Source organism: Canis aureus, chromosome 3 (assembly GCF_053574225.1).
Source record: "Canis aureus isolate CA01 chromosome 3, VMU_Caureus_v.1.0, whole genome shotgun sequence".
Lineage (NCBI taxonomy): Eukaryota > Metazoa > Chordata > Mammalia > Carnivora > Canidae > Canis > Canis aureus.
Genome location: NC_135613.1, coordinates 22,189,893 through 22,216,347, shown reverse-complemented (window position 1 = coordinate 22,216,347; position 26,455 = coordinate 22,189,893). Strand labels below are relative to the sequence as shown.

General features: G+C 51.8%; 1 protein-coding gene and 1 long non-coding RNA gene across 2 annotated transcripts; one reads left to right on the top strand and one right to left on the bottom strand.

Moving 5' to 3' along the window:
• The first annotated feature begins 120 nt into the window (after positions 1 to 120).
• On the top strand, positions 121 to 4,029 carry LOC144310286 (uncharacterized). Its single transcript, XR_013375980.1, has 2 exons — positions 121 to 2,667; positions 2,759 to 4,029. It is a non-coding gene; the product is annotated as an uncharacterized LOC144310286 (long non-coding RNA).
• On the bottom strand, positions 3,233 to 26,455 carry IRF8 (interferon regulatory factor 8). The gene is made up of 9 exons (XM_077891065.1): positions 26,366 to 26,455; positions 22,685 to 22,859; positions 17,361 to 17,544; positions 14,634 to 14,722; positions 13,140 to 13,245; positions 11,952 to 11,999; positions 7,031 to 7,417; positions 6,275 to 6,390; positions 3,233 to 5,501 (listed from the first exon to the last, which is right to left on the bottom strand). Exons 2-9 carry the CDS (start codon positions 22,856 to 22,858, stop codon positions 5,325 to 5,327), a joined length of 1,281 nt encoding a protein of 426 aa, XP_077747191.1. The 5' UTR covers position 22,859; positions 26,366 to 26,455; the 3' UTR covers positions 3,233 to 5,324.

Sequence of the window (26,455 nt, the reverse complement as noted above, 5' to 3'; positions counted from 1 at the left end):
GGCCGGCAGGAGCATCACCTCCCCAGGCTTCTCCTCTCCCCCACCAGCTCCTCCTGACACAACCCCGCATGCACCCTCCTCACCCTCCATCCTTGTTTCTGCTCTGCTTCCAGGGGCCTCCCAACGCAGGATCCCACACAGCTGCTTAGGAATGGCGTCTACGCCGAAGAACAGCTGGCCATTTGCCCAGCACCACTGTAAGCTGCTTTGGTGCGCTCACTCCACCCTCACAGGCAGCCTACGAATGGGAAAACTGAGGCATGGGGTGGGGGATCTTCCTCACCTGCCCTCACTCACTCAGCTATGGGTGGCAGAGCTGGAAGCTCCATAAACCTTCCTGGCCCCCACAGGAGCCAGAACCCACGGCATGACCTTTCCTTACATCTCATGCTCTCGCAGACACATTTTGGCAGAGCCCTAGTGTCGGGGATGACAGCAAGGAAGGCGGCCCTGCCTCCCCCCAAGAGGTGAGGAACAGAAGGATGGGAGGGACAAGGGAAACCCACACGAGGCCCTCGCCACCCTCAAGAAGCTCCCTGGTTGCTGCACCCTCACTTCCAATGGAGACAGGTCTTTTTCACACAGTAACACCCCATCCTCTCACCCTGATCGGTGATTGGTATTCCCAAGGGAAGGCCTGCGTTCTGAAGAAGGTGAGTGTCCATGACTGGGCTCCCGCGGTGGATTGAGGGAAAGGTTGACCTGTCTGGGCCTCAGATGACCAGGGCAGAATGGAGCTGGGCTTCCAGGCCGGGAGGCAGAGGCTACGTTTCCACAAAGGTAGGCAGGATGCCTGGCAAAGCAGAAGATGTTTCATCCCCACCCAGTGGTTTTCAAACACGGCTGCCAGCTCCTTGACACTCCTGTCATGGAGGGGTGGGGACCCTGCCCACGATCCTTGGTCTGGGTGGCCTGTGACTGCTTTGACTGATGCATCATGCATTGAGGCCATTTTACCAACAGCCGCCTGCCCTGGACTGCCCTGGGGCCGCCGTGTTGTGAGGAAGGCCCAGCTATACGAAGAGGCAGAGCGTGGCCCCAGCTGTCCCCTGCCTCCCAGCACTCCCGGCCCAGGCCCTGGACGTGTGGATGAAAAGGTCTCTGGATGATTCCACCCCTCAGGGCACTGAAGTCATCCTCCACTGTGTGAGCCTTCCCAGCTGAACCCCCAGACTTCGCACAACAGGGGAAAAGCCAACACTGCTGTGTCCTGTCTAAATTCTGACCCATGACATCCATGAGCAAGACAAAATGTAAGTTCGAGGGTAGTTAGAGGGGTAGCTGCTCCCATCCCTGGAAGACTCGATCCAGATAACAAGGCGGCCCAACCAAAACAGAAATGCACGCATTTTCCTCTTGAGGCCTGAAGTAGATCAAGCTGGATGAGGCACCCCTTCCAAAGACAACTTGCACATCAGATCAAGGATGTTCAGAAAATGCTGGATCCAATGGGTTTCTTAGCACGAGAGAGAACTTGAATGTGCAACATGTCGTGCACATGCCCAAGAGGAAGATCGAGATTCTGAGCAGGTCAAGACATTTACTGCTTCCCCTACTTTTAGTAAAAACAGCCACACTTTTCCACTGAGAAGCCACCCCTCCTCCCTCGGCCAATTGAGCGGCTAAAATTACAGTCATTTGCTATAGATCATTTTTTAGAAAGAATTTCTAAATATTTCTGAGTAGTCGGGTTGCAACACTTTCTCGTGTGGAGAGTCTGAATCACTCACACAAATACCTTCTTCCTGCTTCCCACGGTGGCCTCTCCATGGAGAGTCGTCAGTCCAGGAGCACGAGGCCTCTCCTAGGACCCCAGGCCTTGCAGATCCTGTGGATGCTGATCCCAGGGCGGGGGCAGCATCTTAACCCATCTGGACATGACAAAGGAAAACCAAAATTTTCCATCCCTAATGGATTTTACAGAAGTTAGTGTGCCAAGGGGTGATCACTCAGAAAGTGATAGTTGAATTATCTCCATAGAAGAAAAAAAAGTCTTGATTTGCATAAATGTTTCTAGAATATGAAGAGGGAAGGCTGCTTATTCGACCCAGTGTCTCATGAGCCCAGTCCCACGGGCTGCCCTTGGTTTGCAGAAGCTTCTCGTCCAGAGGAGGTCCTACATTTCAAGAGTCAGGTCACCTCTAGGACCCTGGGGCATTTCCAGAACTCCTGGCCATTCCTGAAGTATTGGGTCCCTGAACCTCCTCCTCGGCAGATGAAAGCACCCCAGCCTCCCTTGGCCCTACAGGAAGCTGAGTGAGAAGGGTCTGTCCACCACGGTCTGCAGAGGAGTGCTGAACTCTGGCAAGAAGCAGACTCTGTCCAGTTTCCACATTTGACCCTGAATCCACAAGCAGAAAATGGTTTCCTGATAAACAAAGTTCTGGTTGCAACATGGGGGAATTAGGGTGACTCAGTGAGATTTCTAAGAGAGCCAATGATTGGCCAGCAGCCACCCCTCCGGGGGTCATTGGGCCCGGCAACCTCAAGCCTCGCAGCCAGGCCTCATCAGATAGCCTCTCACCCCAAGCTGTCCCAGGACACGAATGGCCACGGTCTACCCCCATGGGCCCTGCCTTCATTCCTTCATCTCTGCGCCGAGGATGAGACCCATCCCAGGCTTACGGGGCTTGTCTGAGGAAGCCCGTCACCTGTCAATGGAGCATGGTGGGGAACGCTTGGGAACACCATGCCCCCTGGGTTGGCTGGGGTCGGGGCCCCCCTGAAGCAGACTGATCTGTCCTTGGTTGTTCAACAGGAACCTCTCATGAAGCAACCTCCATGATGACCAAACTAGGCCCCTCCTGTCCCTGCTGTATCCCCTAAGAACCCAGCACAGTTGAGTGTGTGAATGGAAGGATGCACATCCCCATCATGTGTGGCCAACCCAGCTCGGGGTCCAGCACCTTCCAAGACTGTCCTATCCCCACCAACCTCCTTCTCCCTTCACACCCTCTGCACTTTCCTCCATCAGCTCACACAAACCCAAACAGGCCCCCGGACCTCAAAAAAACAACCTAGCATGCCCTGCATTTTCTGCATCCAGAAAATTCTCTGACCTGCAAGCCTCTATACTTTTTGCTGTTGTTTTGGGGATGAGAGAAAAACAAGCAAAAAAATCCTTGAATCCTCCCAGCGTGGCACTGTGTTTCAATTCCCCCTTAAAGGACCCAGAATCAGGTAAAAATGATGAAATATTTTACAGTAACTTTAACAAAACACAAAGCACGAATCAGCTTTTTAAAAAGCACTTTATTAAAATAAAGAACAAAAAAGATCAATATACATTTTAAATGGATACAAAAATAAATATTCATTTAGCATATTCAAGATAAATGCTTTACCATTTGTTTGAGCTAGACACCGAAACCCACTGTTCTCCGACATACTTTTAGAAAACAGACCTGTTATCCTTGATAATGTGATGCTGGCTTTGTTGGCTAAAGAGGAAAAGCCACTTTTGTTGAATTTCCCTATGTTTGCAGGTGGAATCAAACACTACCCGAGGGACCCAGGATGATGGAGTCTTGCTACACACGCGACGCCTACATCACCTTCATGAAAGTGGCCATGGGGAAAGGGAACGGGCATTGGATTTGAAATTAGGGACCCATGGTTACTAGGCTGCCAGGCTGGCTAAGTTGGGGCATACAAACCCCAGCTTCTCCCACATGGCAAAGTGGTGTTGACAGGTAAGGCCCCTTCCTGCCCTTTCACAGTGAGACTGAGCCAGGGTGGTGGCAGCCAGTAAGGCTGCTGCTGGGTTATAAAGGAGAAAGAATGAGGCCAAGGCTCTTCTCCCCACCCCACTGAGAATGGAGGGAAAGCAGCAGGGCCTCCCCTACCCTGCCTGCTGTCCATACTGAAGATGGAACTGGCTCCTCCCACCCCTGCCACACAGTGGGCACCTGCTGCTGCTCTATGCTCACCCTGGCTGGCCAGCCTCCACCAGTTCCTGCACAGCACACAGGACACACAGCCAGGGAAGGGGCACCCTAATCCCCAACATAGCTAAATACAACTCCCCCCGCCCCCCCCCCCCAGAAAAAAATGTTCAAGTGCTTTTTAATCATGAAAGTGGTTTTAGAGCAGTCGTGGAGATGTGTTATATGCATAAGACAAGGTCGGTGGGAAGGCTGACCTGCCCTTGCCATTTTGACATATTTCGGGGTAGTCGCTGTATCTTAGTTGCTAGGAAATAACGTGAGTCCCAGCACAGGACCCCTCTGAAGAGAATTCAGTATGACCTGAGGCCATCTGGCACTTCAAGGAGTCCTAGGGAGGGAGAAGACACCATCCCTGCCACTGTCCACCCCAGGACCAGGGTAGTGGTGAGAAGCTCATGCCTCTCACCCACATCCTCCAATCCACCCGAGCCACACCCACCACATGCTCAACACCACCAGCTGGTCTATGGGTTCACTGAATCGAAGGCACAATCTACAATTACTTTTTGCGTTTGTGGTTTATAGCCTGCTCACTTGATAAAAAAAAAAAAAAAAATTCAAAGCAGTTTACAATAGGACATGTGAAATAGGACAAGTAAAAGTATGAATATTTTTTAAACAGGTCAAAACCATTTAGAAGAAAAGAGCAAAGTATCAGGGATGATTTAATTACAGAAATGAAAAAAATTTAGCTATAAGCTTCCTGGCAGTAAGGCCCAGAGGGAAAATTGTCATGGTCGGAAGGTGAGAACACACCAGTTCGTCTGGTGCTGGACACGCCCTCTGGCAACGTGTCCTGGGAGGGACATACATTCCTCTAACAAGCCTGGCGTTCTGCTCTCACTTGCTAAAGAGAGGCTGTTATCTAAGTATTTCTAAAAAATCTTATTAACATGCTTCACAGTAAAGGCACTCCACATCGAGTCAAGCATATGAAATCATCTATCTATAGCTCTAACACAAGGTAAAGACAAAAAAGCAGCCTTGTTCTGACAAGCTGATCTGAGATTTCAAATCTTTTTCCCCGGAAGCAGCTATGGGCTAGGAGAATTGAATGCCAAGTCTTTGGAAAGATCATTTATCTCTGAACGCTGAGAGAATCTGGCAACTAATGATAATTAGGGGAAATGCAGGGAAATAAATGTTTGAATCACAGATTATAGTTACAGCATCCAGATCATTTGGTGCAGGTTTCAAAGTAGAAGTGTGACGCGACTGTTTTTAAACGTCAAGTCCTCGGGGAATGCCCTTACTAAATTAAGAGCAGAGTGAAGCATCCCGCCCCAGGTCAGAGGGATCCACATCTTTAAATAATTACAACAGTAATTGTAATAATGAAACATGAGGCATGGGCAGAATGGGGTGCCCAGGAGAGGCTTAAACCGTGATCTGCTGGTTTTCTCTGAAAAAAGGTCTCTGGTGTGAGGCACAGATGTCTGGAAACATCCGGAAGACCTGGTCTGGCTGGGATTCCTCGGGAGGCTGCACCATCGAGCTGGCGCCACAGGTCTTCCCAGCTTCTTCCACCAGCTGCCGGGCGTAGAGCTGCTCGATCTAGACGGAGGGGCACAGTCAGACATGGAGGTGGGAAGTTCGCTGGGATGGTCTCTGACTCTAGCCATATCCTCTCATTACCCAGTCCAAAGCTATCATTGAGAACTGCCCCAGGAGTCCCCAGTGAATGAGGCCCAAATAGGCAGGTGCACGGAAAGGGTAAGTGATATTCCTGCAAAGACTCCTATGTACAGTCCCAATGCAGTCCCCAACTGGTAGCAGCCAGTGTCCAGAATTCCACCATTAGAGTGGAACTTCTGGACTAGATTGTGTAAGGGCTTGCAAAGCCTTATCTGTCTCTCAGACCCTGAGTCAGTTGAACGTGGCTAGAAAGGTAGAATCTTGCTAGGGGGTTTTGAATTAAAAAAAGGCAAGGGGAGGGATGCCTGGGTGGCTCAGTGGTTGAGCATCTGCCTTCAGCTCAGGGCGTGATCCCATGGTCCCGGGATTGCGTCCCACATCGGGCTCCCTGCATGGAGCCTGCTTCTCCCGCTGCCTGTGCCTCTGCCCCTCTCTGTGTGTGTCTCATGAATAAATAAATCTTAAAAAAAAAAAAAAAAAGGGCAAGGGGAGAACACAGATTGTGAGTCCCAGAACATGAGAAGATGGTTCAGAGGTGGCAAGAATCTACTAGCTCCACTTGAGGTCTCCCCAGGCCTGCCTCGGCCCACAGGTGGAGTCCCCTGCCCCTACTGCCTGTTCTCCAGCCCAGGGATAAGTGGAGTCCTGACATGGGGGCTCGGAGATGGCAGCCCGAAGCTGCCCGTTCTTACCTGCACCAGAATGAGTTTGGAGCGCAAGGGGGTCATATCTGGAAACTCTTCTCCGAAGCACAGCACCACCCTGCTGTCGGGAAGCCGACTCTGGTGGTTATAGAACTGCTGCAGCTCTGGAAAGACAAGGAAGGGGCGCTGTCCATCTATCCTCTGCCCCAGTGGGCGCCTCGGGGCTTTCACACCTGAGCTCAGGCCACTTGGCCCACCCTCTGCAGGGCTCCTTCTCCAGGGAAGCCACCTGCCTCCCTCGGGAGTTTGCAGGCCGGGTGGCAGGAGACCTGACCCGAGCTGGAGGCCGATGCTGTTACAGGTGGAGGAACAGAGAGCGGACACAGGGTAGGGAGGTGGCCTGCCTGATTGCAGCCACCCTGACCTTCTAGGAGGAACACAGGGCGAGATGCTAATCCTATGTATGCCCCACAGAACAACAGCAGCTCATGCATGCCATTTCTGTGTGCCAGCATCGTCCAAGGACAAGGTACAAGGTAACCGTGTCCCAGAATGTGCCACATGGATCCCTGGGGACTTGCAAGCTGGGGCGTGGCCTCTGCATTTCTAACCAGCTCCCAGGACCTGGGACAGTTCACAAGGGAGCTGCAAGATGCTAGGGTCCTTAATCCTCCCGGCAGGCATGAAGGCAGGGCTCAAAGAGGTTCCCCAGGATGGTTCAGCAAGAATGCACAGCCCAGGACTGTGCCAAGGAAGGGGGCGTGATCGCGAAGGTGCAGGGCAGCAGGTTGCAGCGGTACCGACCTCGGAAGAACTGGCTGGTGTCAAAGACCTTGACCACCTCGTCACGCTCCAGCTTGTTGGGCCTGTCCTTGCACACCACGGCGTTGCCGCTGCAGAACACGCGGCCCTGACACAGCCGCCTGACAAGCACGCCCTGCCGGCTGCTGTGCAGGAGCACGCCGCGCTCCAGGTGCCCGAACAGCTTCCGCGTCACCTGCCGCTGCCGCTCGCTGGGGATGGCGTCCGCTGGTGGGAAGCGCACCAGCTCCAGGCCCTCGGGACTGTACAGCTTGGCACTGGGCAGGCCTGGCTGGCTCAGGGACAGGCGGCAGCCCTCGGGGCAGGTGGTGGTGGTCTGGCCCACCAGCTTGCCCCCGTAGTAGAAGCTGATGACCATCTGGGAGAAAGCTGCAGGAAGGAGGGGCGCAGGTCAGGGGCTGCAGGGAAGGGGCCTCCCCACCAGGTCTTTTCTTGCTCCCCACCAGTGTGTGGGGGGTGGTAACTGCTTGTGTGCCTGGGACCTCATGCACTCCTTCTAGAAATAAAGTTTTTACAAGTATGAATGAATACACAGAAGGGCTACGGAAACCAATGACTCAATATAAAAACCACTATGGCGCTCTCCACTCTCTGGCAAAGGTCACAATGACCCGTACAATTTAGAAGTTAGTGAAATCGCTCCATCTCCCAGCTACTGCGTGATTCTGGTAGACAAGGTCCTATAACACACACACACAGGACACACCGTATACACGGTTTTCCATGCTCTGCAACAATGTGGCCCACTCCCTAACTCGTAACAGACGCGAATGCTAGATCAGGACTCCAGGTTAGGAAATATATAGAGACGCGATCTTTTTCTTGACAAATTCACAGTCCCCCTGGGGTTCCTTGCATTTTAAATCCTAACTCTCCCCCAAACCCTTCATCTAAACCTGTTCTTGGAAGAGTCTGAAAAATGTTCAAATTAAGCCAGTGTTTCCCTGAATCCACTACGTTTAGGATTGAGGGCGGGTGGCAGGGACCCAACATGAAGTACACGGAAATACTATTACTCCGTTTTCAATATTCTCTCAGGCTCAGGTCACCTCAAGAAGCAGCCTCAGCTTGGTGCTGATGGATCCTTCGCAGCAAACCCTGACCGACTCCTTTTTAAACAAAGGGAGAAAATGGGTCTCTCAGCCTCGGGCAGGTGGTGTCATCAGACCAGAATTTCTGAACAGTGCTTTGACCTCTAAATTCCTACTTATAGCAAGTGGCACTGGTTCACCTTTTACAGGCATAGATGGTCTCCATTTAAAATAAGTCTTAAAAAAAAAAAAAAAAAAAAAAAAAAAAAAAAAAAATAATAAGTCTTAAAAAGTGACACTTAGTGAAAAGAATGTTAATAGTAGTACAGGTGGTATCAAGATATGAAAACCCACTGCAAAACGTGTGGTTCAAGTGACTGAAGTTTGGGAACCTTTAAGCTAGGGAAGGAATGAAGACAACAGCTAACTTCCAGGACAGTCCCAGCGAAATCTGCATTTTAATATCCTTAAACTATAAGAACTACATGCACTATCAGTGAACTTGATGAGTTTGGGGCACCTTCTAAGTGTCCTAGATCTGTCCTGGGATGCCCCCTTGGAGCCACACAAACTGTGAGCTGCCCAAATCCATGGTGACCCCTAGAGTTGTGCAGTGCACCACCCACACAACTGTCAGGGGCAGACATATTGGGTGGTCACCTGGGTTAATGCTGCTATGTACCTATAATTCCTTGGACCCTCCCACTGGGCTCTGCTTAAAAATAATTTGCTCAAAGAATAAGACTCCCGCTACTGTTCACAGGCTCCATGTTCTTCCATTTGGAGTTAAATGGCATTCTAGAATCACGCAGGGTTGGGAGCTTCAGGTGTTCCGATCTGATTCATGTGACATGTGGGAGGCCCGGGGGGGGGGGGGGGGAGTCACCTGGCTGTAAGTGGCAGCGCCAGCATCTGACCACACGTCTGGTTATGCCCTGTTCACCACCCTGCCCACTGTGCCAAGTCTGTAACATCTGCATCTCCTGATGACACACTCCACTTCCTTCACTCCACAACAACTGCATGAACTTTGTCCCAGTGAAGGAAACACTCTGGATGACTCTGTCACCATTCTGCACCTCCGCTCTGCCACTGCCAAGGCTTTCTTCCTACCACCACCTCTGGGCCCGTGAACTGCTCCCTTGGGAGCGGCAGTGTTCCACAGATGCCTGGGGGAGGCCATCCTGGTGACCCCAGTGCCACAGGGCAGCTTAGCTTGGGGAAGGTTTGAGCTGGAAGGGCCTGAGTGAGGACCACTGCACCCAAGAGGTAAAAGCAGCAGAGGCCCACGGAGAAGCCACCACTGAGATCACCATGTAACTCCAGCCAGCCCTTCTGCAAGTCTCAGCAGCCAACTGCGACCTGTCCTGCCCCCCCAACAGCCACCTGCCCACCGGGGGACGGCCTCACCACAGTGGCAGCAAAGCAACAATGCCAGGAGCAGAGATGTCCTGACATGGGAGCCCAACTGTGGGACCCGGGGCAAGCAGTTTCATCACTCTGTGCCTCAATCTCCCCATCAGCAAAGAAGAGAATAGCAGGACCCAACCCCTCAGGTGGCTGAGGACTGCATGAGCTCACGTTTGTGCTTAGCACATGTAAGCACCGCACCAGCAGCTACTACTACATAAATCAGGGTAACAGGACAAGAAGCTAGCTGTGTAGATGAGACTCCTGAAGTTCTAGATCCTAATTCCTGGTCTATGCAGCATACACCAGGAGCTGTCCTCACGTGCTATACCTACCCACACATTTAATGAGGTAGAGGCTCCTCATTATTATACCCATTTCCCAGGTAAGGAAACAGGCATAGACAGGTTAAGGCATCTGCTCTGATGGCACAACTGCTAAGTGGGGGAGACCAGACTCACTCGTTTCCCCAGCACGCCCGTTCCACATCTGGGTTCTTTAGCACTGAGCCCCACTGTCTGATTTCAAATGCTGCCTGCCCCCCCAAACATCGTGAACACAGTTGAGAGCGCAGCCATGGGCACATTTAGATCCACCAGGGCAGTGGGGTGTTGTTAATCCAGAGTTGTGGTCAACATTTCACTTGGGAAGCTTTCACATAAAGATTGAGACTTCTAATCTCCCCAGGAAGATGGGGAAACTGAGGCTGGCAGCGTCTGAAGTCCATTGGGCACCAAATAGCACTGAAGAACCCAGGGGCAGGGGCCTTTCCACTTCACAGAGGAGTCCGGCACTCCCACCACCCTTCACCCGCCTGTTCGCTCATTATCTCGCCCCTGCAGCACTGAGAACAGGGGACCCCTGCCATCGACTTAATTACACAGGTTGGGGGGGGGGGGGGTGTGACCTAAACAGAAGCATCAAAGTTCACAACTTCTAGAAAAGTGTTGTAGGATTTTCTTTGCATGAAGCAGTGCTGTGGGTTGCTTCACTCACTGTGTGCTTCGACAGCTCTGGAGCAACTGAGCACACTTCCTCCTCACCCAGATGCCTCAGCCCTGCACCCCGCTCCCCCCCGAACCCAGAAAGCACTGGTCAGCAGACTCCCCAGGCCACAACCCAGAGCTGACTAGGTCAGAGGCCTGACCCCGTGAGCCAGGGCCTCCCGGAGCGGGGCCGCTGCTGTGTGTGCTGGCTGCAGCCAGGTGCCTGGCTTTGAACCCAGCAACCTGCTCGCTAGCAGGGTGACCCTGACCAGCAATTTTACCTGTAAGCCTAGGTTCCCACATCTTGGAGGCCAGAGTTGTGACAGTCCCCTGCTTGTGGGGCTGCTGTGCAGTGATAGGAGTGCTATGAATAGGAACATCGCTTCTCTGTCATTTTCTTGCCTGGGTGAGAACCTGCCTCCACCACCCCAAATACTTGTTCCATTTGGGCCTCAGTTCAGACACCTGTCTGAGCCCCATTTCCCTCTCTGCACCAAAAGGCCTCTGGTCCCCCAGACCTAATGTCCTGTGGCCCATCCTGATGATTAAGGCTGTTCACTTCTCACAGACCCGCAGCTGTTGGGGAACACACCAGTTTCCTTTGCTCTAAAGACACTGTCAGTGAGCCAGAATGCAAATTCCAGGGGCCACTGGCAGGACATCTGAGTCCCCAGCATAATGAGACAAAAATGTGCCACAGAGGCCATCTCCACCTATAAGGGACAGAAGCATGGATGGGATAGTCCGAGGCTATATCCTAGCTCTGCAGCCCATAAGCTGTGTGACCCAGGGCTTCTGAGCCTTGAAGTGGGAACAGTAACAGCACTTGTCTATGAGTGATGGAAGGTATAATGAGACGTGGCCATGAAAGTCTCAGCACTGATTCTGGCACCTAGTCAGCATTCAATAATGTCAGCCACCATCATCATCGTCACCATCTTCACCACCACCACCACACCATTATCATCCCCACCCACCAACACCATCATCACAATCATCATCCCCATCATTACCATTAATTGGTATTATGAACTTGAGTGTGGAAGAGAGTCAAGGAAATGGATGCTGGTGACAGACACTGGTGATGTTTGTTGACCAATGACATCCCTACCAGAAAATTTTAATCACGCTACAGTTAATCCTCACCATACACCAGTGAGGTTCTGAGTAGGTCCATCACTCTGCCTGGGGTCACATAAGAGGGGCAGAGCTGGTGATGAGCTGTCCATATGCTCTTGCTCCTGCATAGTTATGCAAAAGAGCCCTTTGGATCTATTTGTTGGTCCAATCTTGAGTTGGTCCTCAAGAAGGCTAGGCCCTTGCTTTCTCCAACAGAGGAGGAGGACTTGGGGTCCTGACTTTTGACACTAGATCGGCTCGTCCTGGACCCTTGCAAGCCCACTGCAGGTCCTTTGAGCTCTGCCTTGGAGAGTGCCCATGCCCCACTCTGCCAACCCACCCAGAGCACCTCCGTACCTGAATGGTGCGCATCATAGGCAGTGTACCCCGTCACTAGTGGGAGGCCTGCCAGAGAAAGAGAAGAGCAAATTCAGACGCAGTCGTGTTGGGGGGTGAGGGGAGGAGAACTGGCTCAAATGTTCCCTTCTCCAGAAGTTTCTTTAAAAGCCACAGGCTTCTGCGGACTTTGGGATTTCCCACCCCCCAGCACGGTAACCTATGTTTTATAAACCAGACCTCAACTCAACCAGCAAAGAGGAGGAGGAAGCGTCCTCTGTGCTGTGGGATTTCTGACCAAGTGTCAGTGTGACGCTCTCAGCCCACATCTCCTCCCACCCCAAGGCCTGCTCTAGAAATACTACTAGGCTGCATGCCCACCAGCCAGGCCCCATCTGCAGGAGGGGCCCTGGGGCCCTGAGCTCACTTTCCTTGAGGGGCCATCACAGTGCAGGGAGAGGGGGCTCTCCTGGGGCCCTGGACACAAACCTGCCCCCCATAGCCTGGTGGGCTATGAAGCCAGTTGGGCCAGAGTCACCTCCTAATCTCCTGCAGAGTAACAGCAGCAGAAAGAGGCTGAGAGAGCAAACACAGAAACCCGCACTCATGGAGGAGGGTCACATAGTGGAAAGTGAGCGGGTGTGAGGGAGGTGGCATCAGAAGCTAAGTGATACATGAATGCCTCATTCAGGCCCCGTGACCCCTTGGGACAAGTCCTAGTGTTCCCATAAGATGAGTGGGCTGAGTCTCAAATCAGGTACACAACCTCCCCCCATGGGATTCATATCCAGGGCTCCAAGTGAGTGGCTGCACCGACCTGGCCCTGGCCTCCCCTCGGCTCCAAGGGTCCCTAATGATCTAAGAGAATAGCTGGCAGGCCCGTGTGGTGAGGTCAAGTGCAGCTGAGAGCCCCTTCTCCCCTCTGGCCTAGGTAGGGCTTGCCACAGCCACAGGAGCATGGGGGCAAGCAGACCGCCCCTAGGGAAAGGGTCTGTGGGCCTTCCTAAGAGGCAGTGGTGATGGCAACCAGGGGTACCTCTCTGGGCTCAGTTATCTTCAATAAAATAGGGATCACGTAGTACCATGGCCCTATCTGCCCCCGGCTGCCTGAAGGCAGAAAGGAGTGAACACTGTAAACCACTCAAATAAGCCCCAGTCTCCCCCCGCCCCATGTGGGAAGGGGGGCGGCTCCTGAACTCCCATCCTTACCTGCACTGGGCTGCTGCACCCACCAGTCTGAGAGGAGCTGGTTCCTACAGGCCTCCGGCGGGGAAGGGCTCCTTTTGACCACCCCCATGTAATCGTCCACAGAGGGCTGCAGAACAGGGGCGAGACAGAGGAGCACTGTGGTCACTGCACTTCCAGGGTGGGACTCTGGGGTTGGTTTAGACTTAACCAGAGCCATACGGTCCCCTTTATCCCACGACAAAAGAAAAATATTACTTTGCATCTTGAAAGATCCAAGACAAATCCAGCAGGCTTAGCAATCAAGCTATGTGGCTGAATTACAAGCCTCCGCAGGACCCCTAGAAAGCTTATGGCCTTTCTGTGAAACCACCTGATGCAAAACAAAACAGCCAGGTCACCCAGCTGCCCCGATGTCCGAGAAGCAGACAGGTTCTGGGACACCCATGAACAGTGGCGCTGAACAAACTCTGCCATGACTTCGCGAGTCCTGCTTAACACTCCACCTCTGGACTTTCAACCTCTGACCCATTCCTTAATGGATGCTGATAAATCTGATCAGCAAACATTTTGAAATCTGCTTTTCTTGGGATCCTGTTGTGCCAACCCAACCACCTCACTCTTAGCCGAGTCAGCAAAAAAAAAGCCTTGTACAGAAAATGGGATGTTGCTGGAGACATGAAGCCAGGAATTCACTTGGTCTGCTGCCAGAGACCACCCAGAAACTCAACATCTGCCATCTGCAGAAGCCTCAGGCCGCTTAGGGTAGGCTGCATGTTGTTATCTGCATTCACTGACATCCCAGCTACTCCTAAAAATTCTGCTATCGCCATGTGAGTATTAGGAAGAACTTCTATAGCGCCCATACCACCTTTTATAAGAACCGTGTGGGATTATTTTAGCTATGCAATGTACACCTGGTAATAGCCATAAAAACAGAGGGAAGAGGCTGATGTTAACAGAAAAGGGTACCTGTATAGCTAAAACCGGTAACCAAAAACCCACGTGTTTTGCCTTAAGGAGACCCCATTAAGCCTTTACTTATAGCCTATTAACTATGAGTTTACATACAATTCTAACGAGTGTGATTACAAGCCTTTCCAATCCGACAAGGCCTACCAGCTGCAGATTGTAAGACAGGCAGCTCACCTGCAGTGAGAACTAGCACCATCAATTATCCAAGTCATACAGACAATCCCAAACTGCAAGGCAAGTTTACATTTATTCACTGTGGCCTGCCTAAGAAGCCAAGTGAATACATGATGCATTTTTTATGACTGCCATTCAAAAAGTTTAAAATAGGACACATTTACAGCTGGAGCAAATGTCAGCGGCACAGAACAAGTTGCTCAGCCCGACCCTTGGGATGAAGTTGGGGAACGAGGTGAAGGGGCTGGCCAGACGGTGGAGAGGTGCTTCCCGAGAGAGCCCATGGGCTCTGGATGCCCTGCCAGGGCAGGAGAGATGCCGCCCCTCACCAAAACCCACACGGCTTCTGCAGCCAGGGCTGGACCTTACCTCTTTGATGAGCTCATCGATTTCAGAACGACCACACTCCATCTCAGTGATCTCGCTCACACAGCCAGGAGTCGCCATGCCTAATTTGCCTGTGAAAAATTGGACAGACACATGACAAATGGCACTGTGGCATCATAGCTATCATCAAGGCCATAATCAGTGTTTTGGGGGTTTTGTTTGTTTTAATGCTGAGTTGAAAGAAATAAAAGAAGGAAGGAAGGAAGGAAGGAAGGAAGGAAGGAAGGAAGGAAGGAAGGAAGGAAGGGAAAAGAAAGAGAAAGAAAGAAAGAAAGAAAGAAAGAAAGAAAGAAAGAAAGAAAGAAAGAAAGAAAGAAAGAAAGAAAGAAAGAAAGAAAGAAAGAAGAGAAAGAAAGAAAGAAAGAAAGAAAGAAAGAAAGAAAGAAAGAAAGAAAGAAAGAAGAGAAAGAAAGAAAAGTCAGTGAGTGTCTTCCCTGGTTTGGAAAAGGCCGAGACATTTTTTCCCGCTGCTTTAGTTGTCTGATTGGCAAAGTCAAAGGGAGAAGTCGGTTTTGTTGCTTCTAACTCAGAGGACAAGGATGGTGGTGTGGCCGGGGCCCCATTTGCTGAGATGGAAAATGAGTTCCTATCAGACATGCTTCACACCAGGCGTTCACCACCCATATGGGTTACATTTACAAGCCAGGCTGTTTGAAGATACTCAAAGATTTCCTGGCAAAATGTGTGTGCAGATTGGAGTCATTTTTTAAAGTTAATTGACAGGAAATGTCTCTGTGGCCTTTCCAAATATACAGCGTGCATCTGAGTGCACACACCAGGCACACATGCACAGCGCACCAGGATAACAGGCTCCATCAGGCATGGCCTACAGGCACACAGTGGCCCCACAGCAAGCACCCCACACCAGGCTCGTGTCCTCCCCATGCATCACCCCCAGGCCAGAGATCCGCCTTATCAAGGGATCAGTGTGCCAGGTTTTGTAACTAACAAACACCTAACTGACCCATTGTTCCATCCTGACTGAATCTTGATTCTACTTTGACAGACTCGAGAATTCGCTAGAAGCTGCTGGTGGGGGAAGTAAGGGGTAGAGGGGGCACCCCCGGTGTAGCTTGCAAACCACTCAACTACAGAGCAGAGTGGGTCCATTTAGACATTATGCAAATGCAGCGTCCCTCTGCCGCCTGAGAACCTGCTGCTTCTCTAACATCCATCCTGGCAGGTGATGCTGGCCGCACCCCATGCTATAAACAAGCTGGGCTCACCTGCCAGTTCAGGCTTGGCCGATCCTGGGGGTGGGGGACGAAGAGAAACTTCTCCATTCCCTCAAATCACAAGTCATTTTGTGTTGATGAAAAATTATCCAGGACTTGGAGGGAGGATGGAGAGATGCCCCTGCTCCCCTGCCTCCCCCCCCCCCCCCCCAGAGCATTGCCTATGAGACCTCCCTGTCAAGGTCACCTGATTGTCCAGGGGAAGGTCAGTTTGTTTGACTCCCTACTGACTACCTGGGTTTCAGGGTTCCAACTGAGTCAGGTGCTGATTTACACACAATGAAACTACAGACAACCAGCACCTCAGAAACACCCCCCCTCCCAAACTATAGTGGCTCGCCAGGGTGGGATGTCCATAGGCTGGGCCCATGGACGGTATATCATCCAAGCCACATCCTTGGCCACAAAATCTCTGTCCTTCCAGGGGAAAGAGCTAAGGGATTCTGAACCACGCTCACTACAGATTTGGAAGAGTCACAATTTTAGTTTTTGTTTTTTTTTTAATTCTCAGTCAACATTTTCAACCTTCGCCCAGTAGGAAGAGCTCAAATTCAGAATGTCTGCACAGCGCCAGAGAGACTGGGGGCTCTGCCTCTCTAGGCACCCTGGGCTACTAAAAAGCTTGGGAGAAGAAAGTGATTAGGCTGATGTGGTCTGGTTGCTACATCTCATGGCTAATCAGTGTGTCTGAAGAATGTTCTAAACCAGGGACGGTAACGAGCTGTCGTGTCAGGGCCACTCTGCAAAGGGTTCTGGAGCCCGACCTGAGCCCACTGCCTCCTGGCTGAGGTTCAACGTCTGACCAGGGTGTGGAAGCTGGGCAGTGGCTCGTGAGGCAGGAGCCTCCTGTTTTAATCCCCTCACAACTGCTATCGGGATTCTGGAGCTAGAACACCCATGCAAATCATCACATCCCAGAGCTCCCGAGTAGGGATCAGGATCTAACCATGTGCTGAAGCGTGTCTGCTCCCTGGCAATGAAGCCAGCGGTGCCACCATCCCCAAACGTGTTCAAGACCTTCACCCTCAATCCTTATCATCAATCCATCCACCCACTGACTTTTTGTCCCCTATACCATCCCCTAGCCCCCTCTGGGCAGCACTAGGAAACAGAAGGAATTCCTCATCCATCCACCCTGCCCAGGATGCTTGCTCCTGCTGACACTGCCATTGTGCCTGGGGGCGAGTGGGGGGGTGTTCCACAATGGGCTCCCGTCTGATGGCAGGGAAGGTGAGCAGCAAGAGGCCACCCTCGAACCGCCCCCCCCCATCCTTTCCTCCACGGGCATAGCCTCTCTGTCCACTGGGAGCTGCCACCTGGCCAGAGGACAGCGGCTGAGGTCAGGGCAAAGAGCTCTCAAGATCTGCTTATGCAGAGGAGAGGACGGGCCTTCCACCCCAGACCCAGGCTCTCTGGTGGGGGGCTGCAGGCTGGCCAGCCTCTGCTGGGCTCAGTGCCTGCCATGGATAATTACATTTTTGCTCCTCCTCGGGGACAATCCGGTAAACTTTGTATGGCTCAGAGATGTCCAGCTGGGACCGGTCTGTCACTTCCTCAAAATCTGGGCTCTTGTTCAAAGCACAGCGTAGCCTTGTCTTCCAAGTGGCTGGTTCAGCTTTGTCTCCTTCCTTAAATTTCCCTTTGAAAACTGCCCAGGCCTGAGGAAAAGAAAGGAACACATGAGATAGGCAGCTGCCCTGCCCAACCACAGATGGCCACGGCCGTGGTCAGGACCAGCACATGCTCACAGTCCTGACAGTTGTCTCTGGGCATTGGCTCTCATTCCAGGACTTGCAGGGCTCAAACACCTCAGTCTTGAGAAGACCTGGGCCAGAAGGCCCACCCCCCCTGCCTGCCCCCAGGTCATCCAGCTGAGCCAGAATCCAGCCCCTGCCCCTGGCTCCTCCACACACACATGTCTAGGATCTGCCCCCTGTGGAGCCCGTGGACCCGAGGGCCAGGAGGAGCCTGACCCGAGGGCCAGGAGGAGCCTGAGGCCAGCTAGTATAAAGAGGAAGTCGCACATGGTTTCAACTACAGTGTTCAAAATAAAGAACAATTTGTTGCTTTTTCAAATCAACCCCTAGCTAAAATTTAGCATGAAAAGGGAACAGTTGCAAGAAGTCTGACTGTGGTCATCCAGGCCCTGCTACTTTTAATAGACATTGTGTTTTGCATTTTGGCTTGTATTCGAACCTTCCCTGCCCCACTGCCAGGGCCCTGTTTGAAAGACAACGAAATGTTTTCTGCCTCTCTCGGTTTTGCACAGCTGTTCTTGACCTCTCCAAACCTCACAGTCTCAACGAGGACCAGACATTCAAAGCTGGAAACCTATAAAAGCCACAGTGCAGAATGGGGCAGAACTAAAAAAAAAAAAAAAAAAAAAAAGAAAGAAAGAAAGAAAAGAAAAAAGCAGACAAACACATGAATGGGCTTAGTTTCAAGATTTCAAAATTGGAATCCAGACACACCAATGGAGGGGGGCGCGGGAGCTTAGTGCTGTCAGGTTAAAACTTTGGGTAGCAGACAAAATCAGAGCCACCCGGTAGCCAATGCTAATACAAGGGCTGGAGGATTCGAATCCTCAGCACCACTCAGGAAGATGCAAGTCTTCCCAAGGTGATCCAGTTCAGAGTTCCACTGCAGCCAGTGTCCTGGAGCTCAAAGCCTGCACCAGTGCCCCGGGAGCTCAAGAAACACAGATCCTTGGGCCCCAAGCCCTGAGATTCTCATCCGTAAGCATGGGTTAGATCTGGGAAACTATCCTCAGCCAGCATCCCTGGGGCTGGTGGGCGACCAGGGAGCCACACTTGCAGGAACTCTGTGACACCCCAGCTCCATCTCTCACAGTCCAGGCCTCCTTCCCCACACATCCCCTCTGTGGATGCCCTGAGCTTAGACCCTGTAGCACTGCTGGAGGCAAATGGGGCAATGTTCCTGTTGGTGCACAGAAGCATCACCCCCTTCTTTGACACAGACACAAACCTCCCTCTGAGGTAAAGGGCTTCCAGTCCCTGCCAGTCTTTAACTGCAGCACTTTAACTGCATCGCAGACCATGTGTGCATTTATTTTTTTCAAGGAAGGCAAACCACATTCACACTGAACATTAATTTCAAAGTTCTGTTATGTTAAATCAGTTTCTCTAGCTCAGAACTACTGATACCAGGGGTTGGATCATACCTTGGGGTGAAGCCATCCTGTGTGCGGTTGAATGTCTAGGAGTATCCCTGGCACACGAGATGCCGGTTGTGGCAATCAAGAATGTCTCCAGGCATTGCCAAGTGCACCCTGAGGAGGTAAACTTGCAACACACTCCCCCACACCACCCCACTTGGCGAACCACTGGGTAATAACCCACATTACAAGTGGGCCTTGAAAAAAAAAAAAAAAAAAAAAAAAAACAAGTGGGCCTTGAAGAGCTTAGGTTCAGAGGCAATGTTAGGATCAGCTGGGCCTACTACCCTGTCCTCCATCAGGGGCTCACACTCACCCATGAAGAAAGGCAGGACGCCACAGAGCAAAGCGGGGACCCTGTGGTTGGGAGGTGCCGGGGGTCGGCATCAGGTACTTTGCTTCCAGCACTGCCCTGGGCCCTTTCAGGGGCTCTCTGGCTGGCTCTAAAATATCAGCTTAGCTGCATGATCTGTCAAGACGCTTCTCAAGCTAACACCAGAGGGAACGGAGCGATTCCAGAGTCCACCACCGCTGGCCAGTCTCCACCCTGCCCTGGCGCTCAGCAGCCAGCAGTAAACCTGTGGCCATAGATGACTCCTGACCGAACGTTATTGTCTCATCTCGTGTTTTAAAAATCAAATGTGGAGCACCTGGGTGGCTCAGTGGTTGAGCATCTGCCTTCGGCTCAGGTTGTGATCCCAGAATCCCGGAATCCCGGGATCGAGTTCTGCATTGGAGCCTGCTTCTCCCTCTGCCTGTGTCTCTGTCCCTCTCTTTGTCTCTCATGAATAAATAAATAAAATCTTAAAAAAAAAAAAAAAATCAAAAAAAAAAAAAATCAAATGCTATTTTTTTTTCCTCAAAGGCCTACTGATTTTGAAATACCTGTACTAAGTAAGTTGTAGATCATTTAGGCCCATCACAATGCTGGTCAATGAGAGATATGACCATCGGCTTTACGAAAAGGATGTAAAGTACTTTTTTAAAAACAAGTACGAGTGGGTATGAGGGCCTCCATATACTCAGGGATGGTACAAAATGAGCTCAGTCTTTTTCAACCCCTGTCTCCGGCTTACACAGTGAGGCTGGCCACACAATCACACCTGCAGACGGTGAAGAATCCTCTGGTATTAATGGCTTCTTACGCTCCACTAAATTTTCTTAACTCACAGATTTTTGAAAGGTTTTCTGTGGCCCAAACTAAAGGTTCTCTACTTAACCAGAAAACCCATAAGCTGGCTCCATCCACCCAAGGCCTGACTGTGGGCTCTTGCCCCAGCAAAGGTGCGTCTGGGCATCGCAGGGATCCGCCCTCAGAGGATAGCAGCCAGCTGGCAAGACTCTGAGGAGCGCCACGTGGGTTCTTCCCCCATTTCTCACCAGTGTGCCACCCTCCCCGTGGCCACCAGCCCTGGGGGGCACCCACATCTCCCTCCCACCCCGCTCCTGCTGAGATTGTGGGCTCCTTTCAGATTGCCACACTGAGCGACTGCGTAATGAACGGAAGCATTGGGAATCTTGCACATTTTTCTCAACACTGTTGAAACGGCCATGGAGAGCATTGCATAAGACGTATAAATCTGGGGCTGGCTTTATTTCATTACCCCTAGAGCCTAAGTTGAAACAGGGAGCAGGGTGAAAGGAGAAGCCTTGCATGGCCACCAAGAGCCACAGGCAGGGACAGGCCACCTACTGGCCCAGCCTCTATCCCCTCCTGGAGGTTTCATTGATGGTCACTCACAAACCGAGCCCTCAGCACCCCACACATCTGCTTATGTCCATTCATCCTGGTCATCATCAGCAACCCAAGAGGTTCTCAGTGAGGAGGGGGCAAAAACTACCGGCTTGAGGGCAGGCGTGCTGCCAAGCACGCTGCAGATCCCAGGATGGCCCCACAAGAAGGAACTACCTGGCCCTAGGTGTCAGTGATGCCAGGGCTGAGGAGCTCGGGCCCGTAGCCATCTATCACCTAGAATTCCCAGTGGACCCTGTGGACCTTGGGCACTGCTCAAATTTAGCTGGAGTCTTTCCCAAGAGAGGTTCATACTGATGCCAAAGGCAAAATGCCTCTACAAAAGAGGCATCCACAGCATCACCAAGAATGATAAAGGAGCAAACAGTAACACTGCAAATCCTGGCAGGACCCAGGCTCTGGACCTGGGTTCCCTGATGAGAAGAAATCTGCTGGACACTCGGGCTACACAGGGCCCCATGAAGGTGAGTGAGTACAAACTGTCTACATGTGTCCACTCTCCACGGAGAAAGCTGGTAACTGACCAAAGAGTTCTGTGACCCCGGATCAGAGATGTAACAGAATTGTAACAGAAACGTGGAGCCCACTACAAATGCTACACAGAGACCGGAAGGGCCAAAACACCTCTGAAGCCAGCTGTGACCTACTTGTGCTCCACTCTGGGGCCAAGGCATGATCTTCCAAGATTTTTGTTCATTTGGATCAGAGGATTGCCATCCTCAGTCATCCAGTGCTGCTTGGGGTCCTGCACACCTGTGCTCCCTCCCTCACCACAGTCTGGGGGCCAATGCCCACCCTTCTACAACTCAGCCTGCCCCGCCCTCCCTCATCCTCACCCACTCTCCCCTCCCTGGACCCTGAATGCCCGCAGAACTAGAGGGGCTCTGAGCCACCTGTGGTGCATCTGTTTGCCATCGCAGAAGCCAGGGCTCACCATGACCCAGGGATCCAAATCACCCCAGGTGGGGGAGCTGCATTCCTGGAGCCTCAGAGAAGCCCGCAGGTGACAATAATCCACAGGGGACTCTGACAACCCAGCTGGGCTGCCCTCGCTCCTGCTCCTCTGCCTGAATGTTGGTGGAATGGCAAGAAACCTCTGCTGGTTGGCACTTAGGGTTAGGAGCATGGGCTCATGGTGGGGCTACCTGGCTCCACGGCCCAAGAGCTATGAGATCTCGGACAAGCCCCTTGTCCCTTGGTGCCTGGACAGGAAAAGAACAGCACCTACTGTAGAGGAGCACGCAAGAGGAGAAACAAACATGTGGGTCAGGCCTGGCACACAGTGAGCTCTCTTGCTCAGAGCTGCTGGTAAACAGCAAGCCTCTCCATGCTTGGGCACTTCTTATTCTCAGGGGAAGGAAGACTATTCTTAGACCTCTGCTGCAGGTTCAGGACACCCCACATGACCCGGCCCCGGAAGCAATGACAGATGGTGTCTCTCTTGTCTGAGCTGACGCTATATTGCCAGGCAGAAGTAATAACTTTGAAAGTACAAAGACTTATTATGCCCTTCCTAGAATTCGTAATGGAATTTAGATGGTAACCCGGGGAGGGTAAAGGTCTTGGTCTCAGGGCCTTGCAGAAGTCCTCTCTCTCCCTGACTGTCAGCCTCATGCAAAAGAAAGGGTAGGTGGGGAAGAGCCCTGGATACCCCCTGCCGGGGAAATGCCAACGACAGCCGCCAACTGACCTCAAAGGGGTTCAGTCACACAACAGGTGTGTGGAGACACATTCAGCACTCAATCTATGTTTGTTTAACAAAATTAGATGGCTTTTCAAGCAAAGGAGAAAGATGTCACTCAACGCCTCCGTGGGCCCGAAGGGAAGACAGCAAGTGCTGGTGATGTGGGATAGGAGTTCCAGTCTGTACCTTAAAAATGGATGCATCCACTTCTTGGTTATAATCTTGCTTGCCAGCATGTTTCCAAGGGATCCTGAACATGCTCTTCTCATCATTTTCCCAAATCAGCCCCGGGTACATGTTGCTGTCAATCTGCTCAATCAACCACTGCCGAAGCCGCCGGCCACCGTTCCGGTCACACATCCTTGGAAAGAAAAAAACACGTTCTGTGAAATTACAAATATCGTCTCATTAATCATAGCACCCCATGTACTTGGGAGTCCAGAATTGCTGACAGCATGATTAGAGGGCTGCAACACAGGTGCTAGCCTAGGGGGAAATCCACAGACCCCAGGACCCTGAGCCACCTGCCGTGGGAAGAGCATGCTTCCCTGGGCCCTCTTAGTCCTGAAAACTGAGACTCTGTGGGGCATCTGCAGCTGCCCTGCACCATATACCCACCTGTCCTAAGGTTCTGGCTGGTTCTGCTTCCACCCTTCGCCCCTTGCTCCATTCCGGACAAACACAGCCACGTCTAAGAGCACCATTCCATTTTTAGCATGACGTGGGGAATAATCACTTTTACAGTTCCAGGTCCTTTAATAAGCAGCTCATCACTCTCAGAGCCAACTCTATCACTTGATGCCCAGTCTGACCCGTGTCTATTGGCAAATACGACATCTGTGTGCTCCAAAAAAGGAGATCCTCAAAGATAGCCCTTCTAGATTATTCCCTCAAAGCTGGGTTAATGATAAGAGCAAGAGTTTGTGAATGAGACAGAGATGGAGTCCCCTTGAGACCCACCATCTCCCAGCTGGGTGACCCTGAATCATGATTTAACCTTGGGAGTGCGAGCCAGGGGGACTGAAGCCCTAGAGTAACTATCAGTACTGGGCATCCTTGTGGTGAAGGTTCAGAGGATGCATATGAAGCACCTGAGGCCATGCCTGGACCTGAAAAGATTCTAACAGATGCTATTGCCCCAACTTTCTTGCTCAGGAACCCTTACAACCAATTGGAACGAAAAGGAAGATCAACTGGGGCCATAGGACAAAGCAAAGTCAGCTGGGCTAGACTCTTCCAGAAGGCACCAGGATTTGGGGACCTCACCAGGGTACCCAAAGACATCCTCTAAAAGAACACTGTTGCCAGAAGAGGCAGCTTTCCCAACAGCAAAGAGAAAAAGAATAATCATGCCGTATCGAATCACAGCCCACATTTACAAGAACAGGGGTGGAAATCCCCTAGACAGTTGGACAGACGCCCACCAAAAAAAAAAAAAAAAAAAAAGGCATTTCTATTCTTCTGATTAAAGTGTGACCTCTTTGGGCAAACAGGTGTGAAATAATCAGTATTGACAAGACATAATGTCCCCAAGAATACGGTCACATCCAGAGCCATGCTGGTCCATGAAGCAAGAAGTACAGGACTTGGAAACCAGCCTCCCTACAGGTGTGGGATTGGAAAGGGGGCCCAGGTCCTGGGGAGAAGGAGAGTCCCAAATGCCAAATGTGACTTTTCCATGCCCACAGGTGGGCGTAAATGGGGTGAAGCGCGTGGTGGAATAGGAATTGGACTTGGATTTGGAAATGCAGACCCAGCAAAGGCTTTTCTCCAGCTAGGCCTTGGGAAAACCACCAGAACCTCTCTGAGGCTCTCCTCACCTGCAAACTGAATGCACCTCAAGCATCCCAGAATTCCAAAACAGCCCCTTGTGCTTATAAATAAGAAGTACAGATTTAGGAGGGCAGAGCCTGGGTGGCTCAGCCAGTTGAGTGTCTGCCTTTGGCTCAAGTCGTGATCCCAGGGTCCCGGGTGGATCTTCATGTTGGGCTCCCTGTTCAGTGGGGAGCCTGCTTCTCCCTCTCCTCCCTACTCATGCTCTGTCACTATCTCTGCCTCTCTCTCTCTCAAATAAATAAATAAAATCATTAAAAAAAAAAAAAGATTTAGGAGGAACACCTGGTGAGAGAAAGGAACCATGCCCCAGAAGATAACCTAGCACAGTACTGATTCCTGCAGGCCTTCCTGGAGGAAAGACAGGAGAATCTCGCCTCCCTTGAGGAGTGAGCTGTGTGCAGGAGGAGGGTGAGAGGGGCCACAACAGAAGCGGTGGTGTCTGCGGATCTGTCAATTCAATGAAATGTGCCCACTTATTAGGACTTTATTCACCCTCTTAGCATGAGGTTTATAAACCAGAGTCCGCGCTCCGGGAGCCTCCTGAAAATAAAAAGCAAGATTTTGTTTGTATGGGCATTTTTCTAGAAAGTGGGTCAACACCTTCTTATCAAGATTTCTAAGGCACTCATGACCCCCAGAATTGTTAAGGACAACTGTCTTGGTGATTTATAAGGACAGGAAATGAGAACAGAGAGAGGGCATGGATAGGAAGAGTGAATCACAGAATAGGAAAACTGGACAATACTTTAGAAACCATCTAATCCAGCCGGCCTGCTCACAGGAGTTAACACTGAAGCCCAGAAGGGCACCCTGACCCCCAGGCACCCCAGCAGACTCTTATTTTGCTCGCTCTGCAGAGAAAAGCCAAGGTCACGTTACAAGATCTAAGCACATGGCCAGTCCCACCTGAATCTTCATGGAAAGCACCTCTAAGATTCTAAGTGGCAATACAAGCCTAAGATTCTAGCTCCATGACCCACAATGATTTAGTGAAGGCAAACCCATTAATCCCGTCAAATGTCAAGCCAGAAAAAAATTCATAAGCCTGGTCACATGTTTATAACTTCCTCTTCCTTGATTTTTAGATAATCATTCTCTTTAAGGGCCAAGTCCTATCTGGAGCTAATCTGCATCCCAATAAATGGGTCCCAGGAATCAGCTTCCCAGGCGGGAGGTGATAAAAAGCTGCCCTGCCCCCACCCAAGCCGGATTCCAGGATGTGCCTAGGAGGTGCAAGACTCACCACCCACACCTCTCAGGGCCCCGAGGTGGGGCGGGAGGTATTTGCCTGGTGGCAACACAGCCCCAAGTCCTCCACCCCTAAACCAAAAGCATCAAAGTTATTTGTCACTTTGGCCTTAGTCTTTCTGAAATGACTGAACCACTCTCAATTCTTTTCTTGGAAGAGCCTCCCATAATCTCAAAGGGCATGCTCAGAACCTTCATTTCAGGACCAGCTCCTAACTCGGGTTTAAAAAAAAAAAAAAAAAAAAAAGTATGTTACATCCCCCTACAGGTTGAAAGGACAGTTTAAATTCTGGAACATTCAGCCTCCAGTCTCTCCATCCAGCAAGCACTCCACAGCCCTGGGGTAAGCAACATACCTCAAACGGGAAAGTCTCCCCTTTGCCTTGGGGCGCATTTTACGCCCAAATGCCTTTTAGCTGTGAGCCCTGCAGGGCTAGGGCTCTCTGGGCAGGGACCCCTGGGGTCGGATGGGTGCGGAGGGCGCCCCGCTGCGCAAGCTAGCTCACCACCCCGGTGGTCACTGGGCGCTTCCCAAGCGCTCCTCCGGGCAGCAGGACTTGGGCGGGACCGGAGGGCAGGTCTTGCAGTAAAGAGGTCGGTCCTCCCCCTCCTGAGAAAGGCCATCCTGGGGCTTCCACGCAAGCCAGACTTTTAAGAAAAATGGGATTTTGGAGGGGCAAGCATCAGCCGCCGGGGGGCCCGCCGCCCGCGCTCCGCGCCTGGCCTGCGGGCCTGGGCTCGGGAGGGAGAGCCGGGACCAGGAGGCCGGAGCCCGCCGCCTACCTGCCGCCGCGCGCCCAGCCCGCCGCCCGCCTTCGGCGCCGCCGCCCGGTTCCCACGCTCCCGCCGCCGCGCTCCGGGGATGCGGCCGTG